This window comes from Lepeophtheirus salmonis, chromosome 3 (genome assembly GCF_016086655.4).
Source record: "Lepeophtheirus salmonis chromosome 3, UVic_Lsal_1.4, whole genome shotgun sequence".
Classification (NCBI taxonomy): Eukaryota; Metazoa; Arthropoda; class Copepoda; order Siphonostomatoida; family Caligidae; genus Lepeophtheirus; species Lepeophtheirus salmonis.
Window position 1 is genome coordinate 11970110 of NC_052133.2, and position 21602 is coordinate 11991711.

At 30.6% G+C, this 21602-nt stretch overlaps 1 protein-coding gene across 2 annotated transcripts in view; it reads left to right on the plus strand.

Moving 5' to 3' along the window:
* Positions 1-21602, plus strand: part of dpr12 (defective proboscis extension response 12) — a 382253-nt gene that overhangs the window by 298848 nt on the left and 61803 nt on the right. For both annotated transcript variants that reach the window (XM_040708020.2, XM_040708021.2), the window contains exon 6: positions 21120-21216. In XM_040708020.2, the coding sequence (XP_040563954.1) occupies positions 21120-21216 (97 nt within the window). The remainder of the gene's footprint in view (positions 1-21119; positions 21217-21602) is intronic.

Here is a 21602-nt window from a genome sequence, read left to right on the forward strand (position 1 = left end):
TAACATGCCTTATATTTTCCAAAGCTATTGTCATTAATATTTCGTTTCTTCTGCTCATGAAAGACAAAGATTAGCAATGAGGGACTGCATAGGATTTATATGGGTGTGTAAATCCTTGTTGGACTGTGTGTAGAACTGAGTATCGACGTAGAAATAATTCCAGCGTATGTGTAAGTCCGTGATATATACATAATGGGATTTGTCTTTATTTCCTTTATTTCACGGCTACTTGCACTTGACATTCATTTTCGATTTATTTTATTTTTACATAAACCAGTACATATTTTATACATTACGGATCTTAAGTCATTGATATTTAGTTTATTTGTTACTTTTAGTCACTTCAAAAAAGGTCAACAGCTCATATCATAACTTAAATCTCCTTATACCGGGTAGTACATTGAAATCTGAATAGTGACTAATTCAATAATTCATTAAGATTGAGTACTTGAAATTAATTCATACTTTGATATATGAGAGCATACACAATTACTTACAAAAAAAAATCGGAGCTCTCTAGTTTACGTACAAGTCGAGAAAATGACACATGAACGTGATTGACAAATAATATACATTCGCACACCAGCAGTTGGGAGTCACCAGGATCACTGTCTACTCCCTCAGCAAGTCCAAAACGTTGAAGAGGAAGAGTGATCTGTTAAAAAGGCCAAACTGGATCCAAAAGAGTTAAAGAAAACAGTCAATGACAATCCCCTCAAGTCCTTTAGGGCCCATACGAGAGAGTTTGCGGTTTCACACCAAAGTGTCCAAATAGGGGGGGGAGAAGAGCCTAGTGTAGATGTAAAGGCCACTTTTACACCAGCAATGAAAACAAACCATCCTTTCCTTTGCAAAAATTCTTTTTTGAGCCGTTTTGAACTCTTTTTTGACACGTTTGCCCCCCCCGTATAGCCCTCCCCCACCCTCAACTACATTTTTTGGATTCATGTGAGGGGAAGGCCTGCAGTGTCAGGCATTCAAACACCAAGGCCTCAAAACCACTGTCAACTAGAACTGAGGACTACATTCGTAACAGTTTCTAGGACTTCTGTCGCTGTATGGAAACCATCACTGCCGTTAAGGGCGACTGCACTAATGGGAGCTCAGGCACACATTTATTTACAGTATTAATTTTTTGGATCTGTTATTGTTGATTAATAAATTAGATCCTGTTGAATTTTAAAGCTCAAAGTGTTCAGATTTGAATGGACTACTTTGAACAAGAAACATTCATCTTCTTGTGATTAGATATTTGCTACAGATAAAGTTGTAGGTCTGTTTTGGTATACAATTACTTCAACAACACGGATAATCCCCGTTATTCAAGGTTTTAATAACTCGGATTCTGTTATTTATGCAATTTGTGAGTCTATAAGTCCGTGGTTCATAAACACAGCTCACACAATAGCTGTTGATGTAAAACGGTGGATCTATTTGTACGTCAATCCGTATCTAGTTCAATATCATTTTATAAAGTAGGATCCGTTCTTCACAACCCACCTGTTGAGAAATACTGATACATTTTTAGAGATGATAAATTCGGCGCATAAAAATTAACTCATCTTGATGACATCAAAAACGATATGGTATCCCTGGAAGTTAGATTATTTGTTGTCGAGTTTAAATGTGGCTCCCATCTTATGCACTTGTTGCTAGGAAGAATAAGGAAAACTATCGCAACAATTTGATGAAGAAATATTTTAGATTTATGTTGCAATGTCTTAACCGGCATTATTGGTGTTTTATAGTGACTACAACAACTGAAATGAAGTAGTTTCTAAGTCTTTAAAGGTGATCAACATAAACTTTTCCAAAGAAACAAGATACCTGAAGTTTAAATTATGAGATGTGTGACTAGAACTTATCATAGCTATCATTCATTATTTTATTTTATATTATTCACTATGAGTAAAGACTAGCTATAAAAAAGCAAATATCTTAGGACTGTTGGATGGTAAAATAAGTCTGACTAATAAAAAAAAGAGTGAAAGGGTGCGAAAAAAAGACTGATAAAGAAATCAGTTCTAGGACCGATCCAACACTACAGCCTAATCAACAATATTTCTTCTTTTTTTATCCATTTTGACATGTTACATATTTAATATACATAATAAAAAATAACCATATCAACAATTATTATTATTAAATCAAAGAGTGCTCCAACGGAATATGCATATGCATAAATATAAAACTGTAGATAGGCATGAAATCCTATGTTATATGTTTTATTATTCTGGAGGCATGTTTCGAAGGGGATGTATTATGTACATAATAAAATATCCCGACTAAGTTGTCCGTATGTAAAGAGTTATTTCCTTTAAAGAAATGCAGATATTTAAGTCAACATGAATCAGTCTGACTTATGTAACTTCAAGGAGAGAAAAAAAAGTGAGATTTCTCACATGAAACAGACTTTTTGAATACATACATACTCGTAGTTAGTATAACTTTGCATATATGTACATGGATGAGAATTAAGATAAGAGCAAACATTTCATAATATTAACATAATAAAAACAATAATTTGCAGTAGTACATAGTAATAATAATATAAATGAAATTTTGCACAAAAAATAATGTTCCAAAATGTGTAACATTCATTGGGCATTTTTTGTAAGGGGAAGGATTTCATCGTCAGATACTCATTTGTTCATTTTCTCCCCTGCATTTGTTCAGTTTTTTTTCCAAATTTAGTTCATTACTAAATAATTTTATTCACACTAAATATAAACGTTTCAACATAATCCAAATCAAAAACCTTAGCACACCACATAACACAGATTTTAAATACTAAGAAACAAGCAAACAAAAATATATATATAAAACTTTTCATGTTTAAAACAATGGTCCAAATAAGAAAAATCAAAACTAAAAATAATGATTAATTCAACCGAAAAACAATTAAAAAAATAATAACTTTAGTTGCAAAATAGTTTTGAGTTAACTGAAGAATTAGTGCATTAATTTAATAACTTTGATGTATTAATTAATATTGTGGATGTTGTTTGTTAAGTTTAAGTATTTTTTTGTCCTGTTTCCATCAGGGTGACCAATAAGCCTTCGGACAGCAACTTCAACTAAATACTTCTCCTAGACGGGTGTATATTTTAATTTTTTTTAAATAAGATTTATGCTATCTACATCTTAGTTTATTGTGAAACAAACTTTTTTTCTAAAACGTGTTTTTGAGCCTCTAACGACGACATCTTTAACCCTTAGCCGCGGCATCATTTCCCTTCATTTAGAAAGGAAGAACTGTAATCCCATTACCAAGGCCCTGAAAGGCATCATTTTGTCAAGTCATTGGTATATTACACAATCAAGTGTACAAGGACACCAGGAGTGTCGATGACAGGGCCTGGAGTGGTCGCACAAGGTCCATGAGGAAAACCAGATTGATCGAGGGAACGAGGTCGAAGATCAAGTGGAAAAAGAAAGTGTCTATATGGACATTGTTTGTTTATTCGTTTAGCTCCAAGATGCACCACACCACACTGGAACTCAATCCAGTATCAGCTGGTAGAGGTTCATCTAAGAATTGCTAACTTTATTATTATAAAATAAATCATAATTACATACCACAATAAAAATCCTCAAGAGTTGCTCCTTCATTGATTCTTTTCTTTTCCACAGACTTCATAGCAAGCTTCTGTCATTGTACGTCCACAGTCATAGATAATATAAAATGGTTTTTCCCCATCTTCTTCATAGATTCGACAGATCGGGCTCAGGGTTTTACCCATTTTAAAAAGATGTCTATTAAGTTGTATATGGCCACATATCATACTGACTATAATTGAGATTTGATGTCTCTTGTATTTGTAAACTTTTGTTACGATGTATGGCTTGACGATAAACTGCTTAAATTGGCAGCGGCTATCCAACTGTTGCCAAATAGTTCGCCACTCTCTTCTGATTGCTTTCTTTGCCTGACACGTGGAATTAGGGACAGAGACTGGTGTATCCCGTTCTGCATCTTCCTTAGCCGAAGCATCAGTTCCTGGGTTATTATTGTAACCATTCATCTATCCAACTTTGATAACACACTTAGAATTCTTGAGGGCCTTTTTACAGCAATAAATTTCTTCGTTCAATATGCCCCCTGGTTTTATATTAAAGCTGTCTATAGCGGACAGGCTATCAGATATTATCAATATCATCTTGCCATTCCTATTGTCAAATGGATGATTACCTACTAAATTTCTGATAGCTTCAACTTCAGCTTGGAATACTGTGTTTATATCATAAAGTCTTAATGAACATTCCCCAATAACTGCGTCATGTTGTGTTAAGGCAAAATCAACACCTATGTGACCATTTATTCTTGCTTTGTCAGTATATCAAACTATATCATATTCTTTTATATTACATACACTTCGTAAAAATATGTGTCCAGAAATAAATATTTATGTGCTTTCTTGGCTGTTGAAGTTATTCTAAGACTTATGGGGCAATGATTTTGTTGATGTTGAACTTGCCTTCCCCCTTCCCACTATAATTTCTTAAACATTCATCTCTATCAGTTGTTGTCCCAGCATTATCGATCAGGTAATAAGTTTCTCTTAAAAGCCTGCCGCTCCAAATGAGATAGTTAGTAATCTCTTTCGCTTCATTGCAAAATAGGCAGATACTCCTATAGTCGATGAAGAATTTGGGTTATAGGTCGTTACATTTACTGTATATCATAGCCCTTTGTTCGAAAATAAACAGAAAAAGGGCCAAAATCAGTTGGTACTTAACTAATTTGGGTTCAATTCTTCCGACTATATAACTATTATTCAAATACCCCTTCAGAATATTTCATAGTGTAGTAAGAACGATTTTAAATTTGCGCAATCAGCGTTCAGAACACTAAAAGTAGGAACAGAAACAGAAAAATGGACAACTTACAGCAAATATAGTGTCAACTTTTCTGTTTGTGAAGTTATTTTTAGAATAGACGGATGACGCCATTTTATCTTGCAAAATACTCTTGGGCGTCATTAGAGGATGAAAAAGTATTCTATGACGTGGTCATCATTTTCCTTCTTGGCTTTAAATTTGAGATAAAAAGATGTCTTTACAGAACAATAAAAACTAAAAAAGAAATGACAAACTAAATAAACGGCGTTCATATATATATTTTTTCTCTAACTGTTCTATTTTTTCCTTCTCTGGTTCTCAAAATCTGGTTCTTTTCGTCTTTGAAATTATATTTAGTTTATTTACATGACAATAATATATTTCTATAATCTTACTTCTCCTTACACATTGTTTGAGATACCTTTTGTCAAATGTTGAATAGATTTCTTATTTGATCGGTATCATCCCAATTCTCTTCTTATTATGTCAAAGTGAAAGTATATCTTTTCAAGTGTAACTTTAGATATAAATTTGATCCAAGCTAAAGAGTTTTTTATTTTTATCAGAAATCTATATCACATAAATTGTATATAGATATGAATAATGGACTTTACCTAAATGACTAAAGTTTGGAATTTGGTATCGCTGGACACCTTTTATTTTGCATTTTATTCCTCTAAACAAGAAAATATCCATTAAACGTCGAAACAATTTGAAAATCCATAAAACTTCGAAAAAAAAGATATTTTTGTGTTGTTTTTTAAAATTATCTATTTGAATCGAGTTAGATAATTTTTATTTTTTAAGTATTTTAAATTAGGCATATATTTTGCAAAAAAACTTAAACAATATTTTTTTAACTTGCCTCATAGTATGAGTATTTTAGTTCCACACATGCTGCCAAGGAATATATATTATTTTTTGTCCTGCTATTACGCGCATGGACTTTGATGTTTCTATCCATTTTTTGATACAAATTGTATAATATTCTTATTATAGTTGTTCATTTATGCAAATAAGAACTCGAGTTTTTAATAATTTTTTACTTTAGACTACAAAAATTGTCAATTTAACTCTTAAAAATACGAACTTTTATTTATTATTCCTTTTTTTCTAGTGTTGATTTGTTTGTATTTAAGCATATTTTTATTTTTCATTTTATAAGTTTGAAGTTTTTCATTTCTTATGAATGTTTTATTTTTCATTTTTTCAATAATACTAATCAGTTGACTTTAAGGAATGACTACCGCCATAAAAGGTCAGTGGCGTTGTTCCAATCCTGGATATTAATCATTAATGTAGCATTCCAATTAAGGTTAGTTAAACAGGATGACCGAATACTGATTTCTCCCAAATCACATTCATCTCTCATGTCTCCGAATTGTCTATCTTCTTTCTTACAGCTTGATTGTAAATACAGTAGAACATGCTCAGAGTGAGTATGCAACACACCTTTTACCACAAATTTCAAAGCAATACTTTTTTCTTTTTTTTTTGACAGTGCATCTTTTTTTTTTTCATGTTTGGAATTAATTGTATATTATATGATGGACCGGTTAAAACATTTCAATCAATTTCAATTTCAAACCACATATTGAAGTAAAAATTAACAATCAACTCAACAATAAGGTGGAACTTTTTTTTTATCTCTGGGCAACCTATGATTTGAGATGTAGAGTCGTACGAAACGACTAACCAATATGAGCCATATGGAATATGAAACAATGTCGATTTTCATTTTAAGATGTTATTCATCTGCAATTGCTAAGATAATCCTTTTGTCATGCAATAAGCATAAAATTGATCGTTAGACAATTTTAGACATTTTACGTATGGAGAAACTTGTGCATATTTTTGCAGAATTTATAATAAATTCAAATCGTGAACGTTACCACAAATAATTTCCCTAAGTTTGCCTATTTATAATATACAAACACATAATAAAGTTGATGTATATTATTGATAAAACTTAAAACGAGGTAGCTCAATTTTTGGGACCATTGAGCTCAGTTGTTATGTGACATAGCAGTAATTTATTGGTATGAAATTCCCACACTAATGGAACAAGTCTTTGGACCAAAATTGTATCTATTAGTTGCACTTTGAGCGTGTTCTATTATTTTTATTATCAAGCTTTAAGTAGGAAGATGGACAATTTAAAAAATAAAAAATTAGAGGCAAAAGAGATGGAAGTGATTTGGGAGATATTAAGCTGAGTGTACGCCTATACTGTTCACCTAACCTCATTCGGGATAATAATTAAATTATTTATATCAGGGATTTGAATAACGCCACTCGCCTTTTATGGCAGAAGTCATTCCTTAAAGTTAACTGATTAGTTTTATCTAAAAAAAACTATTCATAATGAATGAAAAATATCAATCTTATAAAATAAAAATATACTTAAATACATTGTTTTTTTTGAAGTTTTACAGATTTTCAAATCAAGACGCATACATGAAGGACCTTTTTTGGGACGTTTAATGGAAGTTTTCTTGTTTAGAAGAAGAAAATGTAAAATAAAAAATATCTGGCCATACCAAATTTCTAAGTTTTGTCATTTCAGTACAGTCTAATATATATATACATTAAATATGAAAGTTATCGTTTTTCAATAATGTTATACATACTACAAAGGTGTGATTTTTCATGAAGAAAGATAATATTTGGATTTTAAAATCCTCTTCGACCTACTTTGTACATAGAAAAAAGGTTTTCTTTAAATAAATAATAAATTGATAAAGTTGTGCCAAAAAATTCCATTCAATACGAAACAAGGAGGTTCTCAGCCACGGATTTTATAATAGGTAGAAAAATATCTAAAGAAAATTTGTCAAATGCTTAAAATAAGTGAAAATATGTGGAACAATAGGTAGTACACAGAGTTATGAGGTGTCGTCGAACAAACAAACTTTGCAGTTTATTTAAAGAGATGTAAATCATATGACCTACTTCCACAAAAAATGACATGGTAACCGTGAAAATTTGTAAAATTTTTGGGATAAGAGTAGCTGTCATGACGTTTCATTAGAAAAAGTAGATTTGAAGGGAAGGAAGTAAAATCAAATCCCAAATCGCTTTTTATGATAATGTAGATCATTTTCCCACAATTCCCCTCATGATGTATGCAACTTTTTCTTTCCTTTTCAGAATTCATCTTTTTGATTTAGTAAAAATGTGAGTTCATAGAAGTTGTAGAGTTAGTTGTCCAGTAATATTCAAGTATATTCGACGCCCGTAGCGGATAATAATAGGATCAACAGTGAAGGTTTTTCATCACAAAAAAACGAAATTGTTTCTAATTACATTAAGATCATTCAGAAGACGTTTTCAAAGCTGGAAAAAAAGTGTGTTTCTGAAACCTTGGGACTACCACCAGCAATTTTTACAGCTCCTGCCCCTGTGGAAACTTTGTCAGCTCAGTCATTTTACTTCTTGGATTGACTTCAAAGGCCTCTCAAGTAGCTTCTGGAATAAGTTTTCTTGGTTGACCCCATCAAGGTTTCTATTTAGTGCTATCTCCAGCTGCTGGTCGTTTTCTGACCTGCGAGACTGTATGGATGCTGACTGAAAGTATGTTCATGATGTTGGTGTGACTAGCGCGGACAAGAACGCCGACCTCCTTTCTCTTGGCTTAGATTTTCCATTCAAGAGTATTTAATTTGACCTAAACCTCACTTCTAAAACTATCGTAAAATTTTCATTTGTTAACATTCCTAGGCTTTTCGAACACGCGGTATGAGTAGGCAAAATATTACTTAAATACCATGACAGTAAAGGGTAAAAATGTAAAACATTAAATGTGTTGCTTTTTTACCTTAATGAATTCAAATGAAATGAAATTTATATGGGTTATACCTTTTACATAGAGTAATAATATCATAATTATTTTATGACTCTCCTATGTAAATTATTTATGTTTAATTATTCTCATGTAAGTAAATATATTTATATATAAACTACAGAAGCTTAGTTTATTATATTGTTATTTATAGCATGCATTCATTAACACCTGGATAAAATCAAGTAACCTCTCTATAATAAACATTACTGTTTTGATTCAATAAGTAATATTATTTTATCATTCGTTAAATAAAATAGATAAATAATTTGCATAGAAAGTTATAATTATTCGTAGACGTTTAATATGTCTTCAACTTGCATGGTTCCTTGTTGCCTCATTGATACATCATCGGGTCAAAAACTCAAGGATAATAAAATAAGAACTTATTTGTATGAATTTCCAACATTTAATTGCAAATCAGCGTGTACGTAAAGTTCATCGCGCTCATTTCACCCCTATAAAATTCACCTCCTTTCTTTTATGATGAACTTTCCTGTTACCGCAAATCAGCTATAACAATTTATTAGATATATGGTACTCGGGCCTTTACGATTAAAGTAAAGTAAATACACTTAGTTATTATAGATCTTCCTTTATTAACTCCTTCACTCCCTCTGTTCCTTCTTCCGATCAGAGGTGCCAACTAGGATGTCCAAATGTGGTTACAACAGATATTTTTGAGAGAAAATGGCATTTCTTATTTGCCGCAAACAAAACAAAAATGAACTATAAATTTTGTACCTTAAAAAATATAGATTGGATTGAAAGCTTCCTAATGTGATATTTTTTGGAAAATATCAATCATTCAAAATATTACAAATTTATCCATGTCCTCAAACGTGTTTTTTTTTTTTTTTTTGTAAATCTCTGGGTTCAGTTATTCTGATGAAAAACATTGTTGCTGCCCAAAATGAAAAAGTTAGATAAATATCTTATCTGTTCAATCTAGAAAAATAAAAAGTGAATATCTCAGCAAAAAATAATGAGGTTAAAATCCATGAATTGATTTACGATTGAGTATCAATATTTAAAAGAAATATGATCATATATGTTGATGTTGAGATATCCATGATAGAATTTTCATTTATCATTATAGAATTAAATTATAATATATAATTTTATTCTAACATGATATTTTATTGATAAATTAGTCTACATCGAGTGATCATTGATGAATACCTATAATTGTGAATTATTCCAATTGAAGAGGATTCATATATTCACAACTAAATGTGATAAATAAAAGTCAGGAAGTAAAAAGTGAACTTGTTTTCATATTAAATTATCAAAATCCATTTGAAATGTAAGAATTATCAACCCAACTTCATTGACTAGTATATTTTTTTGTTCTTCTTGGCTTTATGTAGTTGTAATAGATTTCTCTGTAACCTTCTCGGCATTGACACCAGTGGAGAAGAGATCACACACGTGTTGCCTATTTTTTGTCCATCCGATATTACACTTAGAGACATGTAATCAAAACAAAACATTGGTCATTTTAGTGAATGTTTTTAAACTTCTAACTAAAACAGGATATTTTTTAACTTTTTGCAATCGTATCCAACAACGGAAAAAAATCCAAAATTAATTTATGGACAAGATACTGACTGGCATCAAGGTGCTTTTTGCATGAACATAGCCTGGGGTAGGTAAAGATAAATGTGTGGGGCTCTTTTTCTTTCTTCCCTTTTCAAAATTTAATTTCTTGTAATATTTTTTTTTTTTTTTTTTTTTTTTTTTTTTTTTTTTTTTTTTTTGTAAATGACCTTTAAAAAATATGAAAAATTTATTTTTCACAATGCCCTTATGTTAGAAAACATCAATCTTTTGAGACCTTTTCTTCATAAATGACATGCATAGAATGACTTTTTGTAAGAACTTTTATTAAATTCTTCAATATGACCTATTCTAAAAAGATCAATCTGACAAAAAGTAATTTTTCTGATTGAATATATATTTAAATATTTATAAAAAATTGAAAGCTTTACGGAGCCTCTAGAGTCAAGAACGGGTCCTTTGCAAGTGCTTCCTATTTTTTTCCCGTAAAACCAGACGTGACTAGAATAGTCGGTAAAATCATCCAACTTTCGGATACTTGAAGATCATCAGCTTTATTGCGATTGACTGATCTATACCAATAGATTCGATGAATTCGATTACCGAATCCCGGGTAGTATCAAGTCACTTTAGTATATACTTAAGTACGGAGAAATTTAAGTATATATTTTTTATATTTTAAGAAAAAATAGTTCATTTTCAACTATTTTTTCCCATGTTCCTCAATTTTAAAATTATTATTGCACAAATTGTGTTAATAAGCCTACAGTTCCAGCTTTTTAGAATAACGTATATATTCATTATATTATTAAATAATTAAATCCTAAATTTCCTGGAAAAATGAATATTTCTAGGAAGTATTCTATGGAGTGTTGACCCAAAACTTGCAGTAGCATGTCCAAATTACAAAAAAACGTAGTTTTTATGAGAAAAACAACTCAAATCAACTTTTGATATGTTGAAATACTGTGTTTAGCTTTACTCTTTATTCCATATGGCCTCTTTGACGAACAATAACACCTCCAATACCCCGGAAAACAGATTAGGTTAGGCTGGAGAAGGACCACATGGAGGCAATCCAAAAGTCAGCAATATTGTTCCTGCAAAAATATATGTTGGTCGTTCTTGGTGTTATGGGGCTGTAATGTACTTCTTAATATTGTAAGTAGTTCATATGGAAATAGAAAAATTGCACACGCCTTGCCTATTTTGTTATTGCTCCGATATTTTTACACAGGGACATGAGATAATATCAACACTTGTTTATTTTTACTTCAGCTGGCATTTGGTTGCGTAACGAAACCTCATAATTAAAATAACGGGGATAAAAATTCAATTATATACTACTGCAAGTTTTGTATCCTAACTCACTATATGTGCAAAAACTTCGGAAAATCCTGGAAAATGGAATGATGGGTGAGAAATCCGATTTGAATGGTCTGTTAATTATTTGGCGTGTCTGGGTCAAACTAATTTCAGGTAATTGACCCAAAAGCAGAAGTTATCGGACTCCCCTCAGTACATATAATTGCAATTATTTGTTACCTGATAGTGGGCATGTATATGTATAGCAAAGATTGAAACAATAACACTTTGATACAGTAAAAAATATTTTTATTGTAAAATAGGACGTTCACATCCTAATGAAGAAACCCGTAGGAAGCAAGCAAAAAAGCAGACGAATACAAAGTATATTACTCATAAGCAAGGCTATGAAAAATAATTTATATCTGTCATTCTAAAATGTTTTCTTTGTATGTATATGTAGAAGGAAGCAAAAAATCCATTTATTCAAGAAACTAAAGAAGAGTTTGAAACGAAGAAAAAAAAAATACAGATTTAACTTTTTAAAAGGAAAAAACAAAATTGTACTTCTTTGCTTTCACTGCAGAAGAAGCAAATAGTCTTCTTATCTTACGAACACAAACATTAACACTGTATTTGTTGTCAACTGTTATTGTTTGTTCCTCCTATTAGTCCTTTAAACATTGATTTGTTGATTATGTTTTGCTAAGCTTCAAAAAATTTCAACAATTATTCGATAGTCATTTTATAATTAACTTTATAGTTAATTTTTAGCCTTACTTATTCGTGGGGTTTTTTTCTGATTAAAGGTTGGAAGCTAAAAAAGACGCGTACTAAATATATAAGGTAAATTTTAATATCCTCCATTCCATTTACAGGCCTCAAAACAGGTGAGATCCTACATTGTCCGTAAATAAACCAAACTACTTTCAATTATTGTGTCTCTTTGAATAATTTTTCATTCAAAGATATATTAGAGGGAGCTCAGTTACTTTCATACAGAATATGGGCACATATTGATGTCAGAGCTCAAAATATGAATGTTCTCAAGAAACAAATAACTGAGGAACGGGCAAAATTTTAGAAAATTTATAATGTTAAGATCTGTTTGCCAATGGGCCTCATAGTGTATAAAATACAGGTTTTATATAGTAATCAATGTTCAAAAAATATGTATTACATATATCTTGAGGGTTCAAAACTTTTTTGAGTTCGACCATTAAAATATGTGCCTAGAAAAATTGCAACCCTCACAGCTATTGTTGAGTGATGTATAAAATAAGTTGGAGTGCATTTTATTGAAATAGATTAATTAAAAGCCATATATATACCCTATAAAGCTCAGTCCAAAGGTAAATAATTTAAGTTATTTGACTATATTGATCAAAAATTCCACATATATCGAAAAATATAATAAAAAGATAAGAAACACTTGTATTTATTTTGAATATAAAATCAGCGACACATATATGTACTACTTGAAATACTATCAATTCTTTTTTTTCTTTTTTTTTTGCGGTAAATAAAGTAAAACTCGGGACCCACAAACAAATACCATTACCTTACAGGCTGTGGATGTGAAAATAGGTAAATAAACGAACCAAGGTCTTAATGTCACAGATGTGTACTGTACATTGAACAAAGTAGGTATATTCTAGATTTAATTTTGAAAAAATCAACTCAATGATCATCCTCTACGTATAAACACTATCTTTATATATAAGTTAATACAGAAAAGGTCTTCTCACATAAATACAGGAGTGGATACTCATTCATCACAGATATCCATAATTCTTCAATTGATCATCATTGAACTCTGTTTTAATATTTAATAACATGAAAGTTCAATAAATGCATCTTTTATGTCAGAATACAGATGATAAGCTGTGGCGGTAAAAGGGCCGTATAAAGTTATATTTTCGGACGTACAATCTTCTAAAAAATATTTTTAATAGGATCCAGAAGAAACTAATGAAAAATATGTATATTCATAATTACTTAAGTTTTTATCCACTTCAAGTAACGTCAATTTAAATTTTATTCTTCATTCTTAGAAATCATCTCGAGAACCCCACTTTGAAAACACCTGCATTAATATAAATTGAGTCAAACTTAATTTTATATTCGGTCACGGATTTTTTAGGGTACTTCACACCAATTTTTCTGTTTAAGGAATATTTTGTAAATCTAGATACGGGTATATGAAACTGCCAAATATTAAATAGTGTTTGTGTAAATATTAAATATAATAACTACATGGTGCGCAAGCTATCTATGCCGTCATTTTTGCATTTTTTTTTTGTGATAGCTTCTTTAAATATGAATAAGTTGGGAAAAATGAAATCAATCGCGAATTTGATGACCCAATTATTTGGAAAAGGCCTAGAGCCCTCAATAGAATCGCACCGGAAGCTACAAACATAACAATTGTTCTGAATTCTAGGTTAGGAATGAATTTGAAGCCTCTAAAGTTGAAGCAGACGAAGTTCCAATCCTACGTTATAGTTTTTGGGGTAGTTAGCTCCATACCTCCTCACGTACTCTCCAAGGCCTTATTCTAAACATTGGTGCCTACCTAGATTTGCTAGATACAAAGGTGAAGCCCTAGATCAACAATTTTGCAAATAGGAGGCTTTACATGTGGCAGCAGGACTTTTTGCACTTTCAGCCTTATACATATAAATATTGTAATTGAGGTTGGAAGTGATTTTATAACATAAAAATGAGACCTACAACAACTTCTTTTTTTTTTTAAATTAATGCCTTGAAATAAGTTTTCGTGTCAAATGTATTTTTATTTTTAAAGCATAAATGTAATATATATATATGATAGTTACTTAACATGACAAAAAAATGCTAGAAGTTTTCTTTGGCAAATCTTTTTGTTTAAATAATAACTGTCTGAGAAGAGAGGTTTTTTTAAATAATATTAATTGGATTTCTATAATTAATTTACGTGTTTAGTTATGTATAAAAATAACCCTTTTTGAGAAAAAATTAAGCAGTTTCTCAACTCTAATAAAGTATATGCATCTTCATTCTAACATAAATATTTTAAGTGAGGTGTGTGTATTTACATTTGATATTTTAATTAAATTTATGTATACATAACTAGGTATGTTGAAATAGATTAAAAACTTTTGATCAGTATAATTTTTTTAACAAATAACAGAGTTAAAAGCACTATGAATAACAAAAAAAAATTAAATACTTAAAATTTATGGAAAAGTAGAAAATTAATTCATCTATATTTTTGTACTGAAACTAGGTTTTTTTCGTTACATTTAGTAAGAAATCGAAAAAAAGGCACATTATTTTTTTTTACTTCTCTGGGGTGGATTCTGAGGTAATACAAGGTGTGGTATAATTATCTCCTTATTAAAAAGGCAATCAAACTAGTTTTATAAGACAAAAAAAAACAGATTAAGTTTTGTTTCATAATCATAGTACATATTTAAAATTTTGTATTGAAACCCCGATTAGAGAGGTGACGCCCGCCAGGATTGCCCAATGTCCATAAACTGACTTTTCTACTTATATATGTACATATATTAGTACCATTAATATAAGAATTTTTAGTGATTATTTTGTAACATTCTGAATGATCCATCCTATGTGCATAAAAAGATTATAGTAAAGAGGTTAGTTTAGGGCAACTTGCGATTTTCCTCATACAAGAGGACCCCATGACCCCTTCTAACAGAGGTCATGAAGGACAAGTGGCTCGAGAGATAAAGAAGCAAAGAGAAGTGGCCCCTTTCTCGTCAGATTTGAAGCCGCTATACTTTACTGCCTGGAGCACTAAGGAAAGGGGAACCAACAAAACTCCACACACAAATGTGGAATCACTGAAGGCTACCATTGTAGCTACGTGGGACAACTTATCTGAGGAATTTTTAATCAACTCATGCTAGGCCTTTGGTGACCTGTAAAGGCTGCAAATGAATCTAAAGGTGACCATATTGAGTGACCAAGTTTGCAAAGATCTTGTTTATAATTTTTTTTTTTTTGAGTAATTATGGAGACAAAACTTTATGTCTAAAGCAACCTCTTGAGTCCACATTACCTACCCAACCCTGTATATATATATATACATATATATTTCCTGCCTTTTGCACTTCCTCGTTGAGATGATCTTCTTCTTTTGAACTGGTTATGCCGAGGAGTAACTGGCATGTTAAACACTTTTCATTGTGACCATTAAAAAGCCAAGTTATTGGTTGGAATAGCTGATTGATAATAGGTAAAATACAAGACTACTCTTCGGGAAATATATGGGCACCATACACTGAACTTAAGTGTATTTTAATACCTAGTGATTTATTTTTCGTTTTTGGTTTCTTATTAAATAACTTTGCATGTACAATTTTTATAGGATAGTTATTTTAATATACAAAGACACATATTTTATCTTTATAATTGTGGATGATTAGTTGATTGAGTATTAACATTTGGTGGTTCTACAAAGACCTTTAAAATCTTGGTTGTTCAAGAATAAAACCAATTTCAATTACTTGATTGAAAAATACCTCTCCCATTTCAAATGATGAACCAGTTTTAGAGCTCTAACATTCTTCATTATAGAGATATTAGTGTTAAAAGATTTTTGCAAATTTCAAATTATCAAATGAATGGAAAAAAAACGTTTTTTTTATATTAGAAATTGAAGCAATTATCTGATTTTCATAAATTACATCGATAAAAGTTCAATTACTTTAATTTTATAAATTATTATGTTAAAATATTTTTTGTAAAAAAAATCGACGCCAAGCTCATGTTCCTCACTCTTCGCACACATGATAGTAACTGACTATGTTTAAAATAGAAAAATATATATTCTTAAAGTTGAATGAAACCACGCTTAATACACTACTACTTTTACAGCCTGATTGCCAAACATATTACGTTGTCACGCCTTATATTTCATTACGAGCAAGATGTTCTCAGGTATATCTATAGAATATTAATAATATATATATTTAATATTAAATCCCAGACACTTAACTTCCCCTAATGGAATACACTGCTTTCATAAAATAGGCAATTGTGTGTATTTATTTTTTATCTTGCCTCTTTGATAGAAATTTTAAAAAGTTGTTATATGAAGCAAGACTATAATGTTTATTTATTTACGTAATTGACTTGTACATATAAAAGAGCAGTGAATAAAAATAAATAAAGGTGGGTTCACTAAATTGTTAATACCCGTAGAATGGCTCTATGTATATTATAATTATTTTTTAATAATAATAAAAAGGAAAAAGAGATGCGTAATACATGATTGTGTAAGCACTTCAGTGAACCCACCTTAAGAATATATGTATATAACACATAGGCTGAAAAGTCCTTGGTTTTGCACATAGATGACGCTATTTTCTTTTTTTGTAATTTGCCTCATTTTCAGTTAGTACCAATCTTCAAAATACAGCTGTCAAAATTTTATGACAATCTGTTCTGATGTTATGGTGCTAATTGTGATGCTTCTTCTGTTATTTCCGAGCAATTGATCAAAAAACATTTCGCATTTTAATTTTAAACACCTTAGTGATGGGGAAAAAATACCGTTTAAATGAAGCAATCGCTTAAAAAGGGTTATGGAGACTCCACTCAAGGGTGATTCAAAACGAGCGGTTTTTGGATTGTAGAATTAAAACGCATAAAATATTTTATTATGATCAAAACTTTATTATGAACCAAAAAAATTATTTCTAGAAAATAATCCCCTTCACATGTTGGCCGCAACTGCCCTTTAAATGGTCCATTCTTTCGCACCAATTTTCGATGACGCGTTCGAGCATTGTGATCGGAATCTCATGAATAACTCGCTCAATATTTGCTTCCAATGCTTCAATTGTCGCTGGTTTATCCACATAGACTTTTGCTTTTACGGTGCCCCAAAGAAAAAAGTCCAAAGGTTTGATATCACACGATCTTGGTAGCCAATTCATCGGTCCAAAACGTGAAATTAATTGCTCACCAAAATGATGTCCCAATAAGTTACGCGCTGTGTGGCAAGTGGCACCCCCTTGTTGTAACCAAATATCGTGGAGACCATGATCTTCAATTTGAGGTACCAAAAAGTATATTACCATGGTGGCATAACGTTCGCCGTTGACGGTAACGTGTTCGACTACACTCTCTGCTATGTTTGCAATATTTTCTACGCCGCGAGCTGTATGTGGCCTACCAGACGACGGGACATCACAGCAAGTTGCTACCCCTTCAAATTTTTCGATTATTCTGCGAATTGTAGATTCTGAAGATCAATTATGTTGACCATAAGTTGGGCGTAATTTGCAAAACACTTCTTTCACAGAACACTGATTTTCATCTTTCCATGAAGAATTGTAAAACAATCCTGAGTAAAAATTATGTATGAATATGACAGAACTCGCCCGCGCCAGTCAAAAAAATCCCTACCGAAAAAACCGCTCGTTTCGAATCACAATTCCTTACCTTATCAATTTACCAATTTTGAACGGAAAAAAACCGTTTTTTCTTTATTAAGCTCGGGAACAGCACATATGTTAGAGTTTAAGCTCATACACCTGAGTAGTCTTGAACAATTTCTGTAGGATTACCACACTTAGCAGAGTAACACTATAGTCTCTAAAAAGGATATGATAGGCGTGTAATCTCAACATTCTGAATAATTTTCGTTGTCGAACCAGTTTTGTGCAATGAAAACAATGATGCAAAATCATTTTTTTGTTAGTTTTGAGGGTTGGTTCGAGTGTTTCCCCCAAGGAAAGCAGTAGTATTATAAATAAGGAATATTTTATTATCAGATTCCTAGATTCGTATTATCTACATGGTACATTTTATCTAGATTCTCAATTTATCATATACTTTTTATCAACAATATTTTTGGGGATGGTACTTTATTATGTATAGAATTAATTGTCAAGGTTTCAAAGAATGTGTTATTGTGTGATCTTATTATTTATATACACTAGCGATGAATATGAAAAGAGAGTAGGAGATATTTCATTCTATACAGAACATGCCTTGTTTGATAATTATTTCTTTAATTCAGCAATAATATATCTTCTTTACACAGTCTAGAAAATATAACATTCTTTTCTCGTAGTACATTTTTAGACTATGAATTTAGAAGTATAAAATATAAAGGTAAAGAAGTATCCTATTTTTTAAATGATACTTATACAGTAAATATTATTATGTATTGCTAAAATATCAATTATAATGATGGGGTAGCTTACTCCCCAGTTAAACTTTCTTGTTTGTATTAGAAGGGAAATTGTAAGAAATTGTAAAAACTATATATTTCGAAATATGTAAATATACAAAAAAGATATTATTCATCTGAAATCATGGAATGGAGTTAATCTTTACATAAAAGTTAGAAATGGGTGATTGAAATGCGATTTTAAGTATATATTTTTTTTAGAATTGATTTGTTTCCTATACAATATCCTGACGTTTCAAATATATTTATCAGTGGTTGGTTTTTTTTTAAATATCCAAAGAGAATATAAAAATATAAAATATAATATAGAAACCAAAGTATAAAGTTAACTCTTTCTTACTTGTTTACTACAAACAGTGAACAACTATTGAATTGACATTTTATCACCAGTTACTATACATATTTGGTAAATATTTCGAATAGTAAAGTGTTTGAAAGGAAAATGTGGTGGGGCACCCTTGTCTATGAGGGCAATCCCAAGTTGCTCTTCAAAGCCCTCCTGATAATCCTTGCAGCCACACAGAAGTAATTTGTGAGGCAATTAATCGATTTGCGGTGTTCATTCTGTATCTTCTTCTCCAACCTGGCCAAGAACTCCAGATCCATCTTTAAATTGTGCCCTCCAATACCTACTTTCCCCAAGAGGCTTCTTCATCATCTTGCCCACCTTTGAACCCAGGTTCCAGGAGTACTTCACAATATCCATAATCCTCGCCACCTCAACTTCAGCATATACGAGATCTGAAATGCTCTGCCTTTTAGCTTTTTTTCTCACTTATAATGACAAGAAGACGAAATGTGTATTTTAGTTTCTTTATGCACAAAGAATGCTTAACACAGAATGTCAAAAAAATAATCTCTAAGCCTTTTTACATGGATGAGAAAATTAACATTAATTTACAGTCCACATTTAGCTGTCCAACCCTTTACACTAACACTCACATCTATATATGGTATCAAGTACATATACACACATGGATAATTATTTATAGAGTTGTAAAAATTTGCACTTCCGTTATATATAAAAGAAGAAACTGACAAATGATATGGTACCTCTGACATTTTTATTAGATTATCTAAAAGCAGCTATACTTTTTTTGAGAAAAATAAATCCCACTCCATATTAAGTAAAGTTAAGTCTAAAATAACTCGAATGTCGACCCTCAATTCTACTCTGAGTCCAACAAGGGCTTACAACAATAACTTTCCAACCAAAAATCTTTAATTATATGTTCTATCCTCATAAATGAAAGAATCAGGATAATAGCTAAATAGAATTTATCAAGCACTGTTCATATAGTCGACTACAAAAGTTTTACATGGTAGTAAACGTTTAGGATTTACACCTCTAATTATTTCCTTCATTTTTTTAAAATAGTTTAGTTGAATATAGCTCAAATCTGACTCAAACACGAGCAAAAAAGGACCTTTTATGGAAAATTATTTTATCCAGAAAGCTATCACAGGTAAAAAAATGATCTCCATCAAATAGTATATAATGAGTAAATTAAAGTAGAGTCCAATCTAAATATAAGAAATTCGGATTCAAATAAAATACGCTTATAGTCAACATTCTCTCAGATACCAATTTTTTACGTTATGAATTACTTTTCATAGAAAAAGAAACGTTAGCTAAAAAATCTGCATAATGTAAACTTTTATTTCCCTTTTTGATATCAACTTCAAAGGAATTCATTAATATGATGAAAAAAATTAGAATACAGAATTCCCATGAGGATTTTTTCTTATACATATGTACAAACTCTAAGCCGGCACCAACAGTTTAGTTCTTTTTACATTAATTTCAAATTCCTTTTCAATCAATACGAATATATTTCATGAATTCTACAACCTCCACCCAAAAAAAACTAATAATAATGCAAAACTAATTAATACTGACTATATGTACATAAATATTCAATTTTAATTGTAAAAATTAGGTTGTATTTGATAATTTACACGAGTATCCAAAAATTCCGGATGCCTTCAATTTCTTATCTGTAAAAATAGTAGTTTCCATTTTATTATATAACATTTAAAATGTATTACCAAGAAGTTTTGATTTTTGATCTATGTACAGAAGTGGATATCAGCAGTATTGTATGACTTACTCATAAAGTTTTGATTTAAAACATCCGCTAATTATATAGTTTTTTCTTTGTTACTGATTGAATATTGTATTCATCTCATTTAAATCAATCAATTGAACTATTTTTCTAGACGTTAATTAACATTTTCATTTAAAGGGAAGTTTATAAAAATATTACTATTTCAGTAATTATGTGGAACGGTAAAAATATATTTATAAAAGTATTTTTATAAATATATATAGTGTTTTAAACTTCAATATTTTTTTTACAGAGCTTGGAACCCCCACAATTTGTGATTTGGTATCATAATGGAAAATTGATAAATTACGATACATCACGAAGCAAGATATCTGTAACAACAGATCCAGGTATGTTAAGTAATTAACTAATTATATCAAATTGAAATTTCCCCATACATTTTTGGGACTCTTTTTAAATCAAGTTCTGTAGATGACAGCTTTGAGTTTTTAACTATAAATTGCTCTTGAAATAAAAACATTCATTTTCTGCAAATATAATTATACGCTTGATATTTTGCGTACACATTTAGTTTGTGTATTGCTTTTAAGATTACCATTGCGACGTACACAAAAACCATGATTGATTGTTCATATAGAATAGCTTTTTTTTAGTATTGGATTGACTTAATATATTATAAAAGATTAATGTTTTTCTATGACCAACATATAAATACTATAAATAATTAAAAATTAATTTGTGAGAATATATATATATATATTGGTTATTCTCTAAA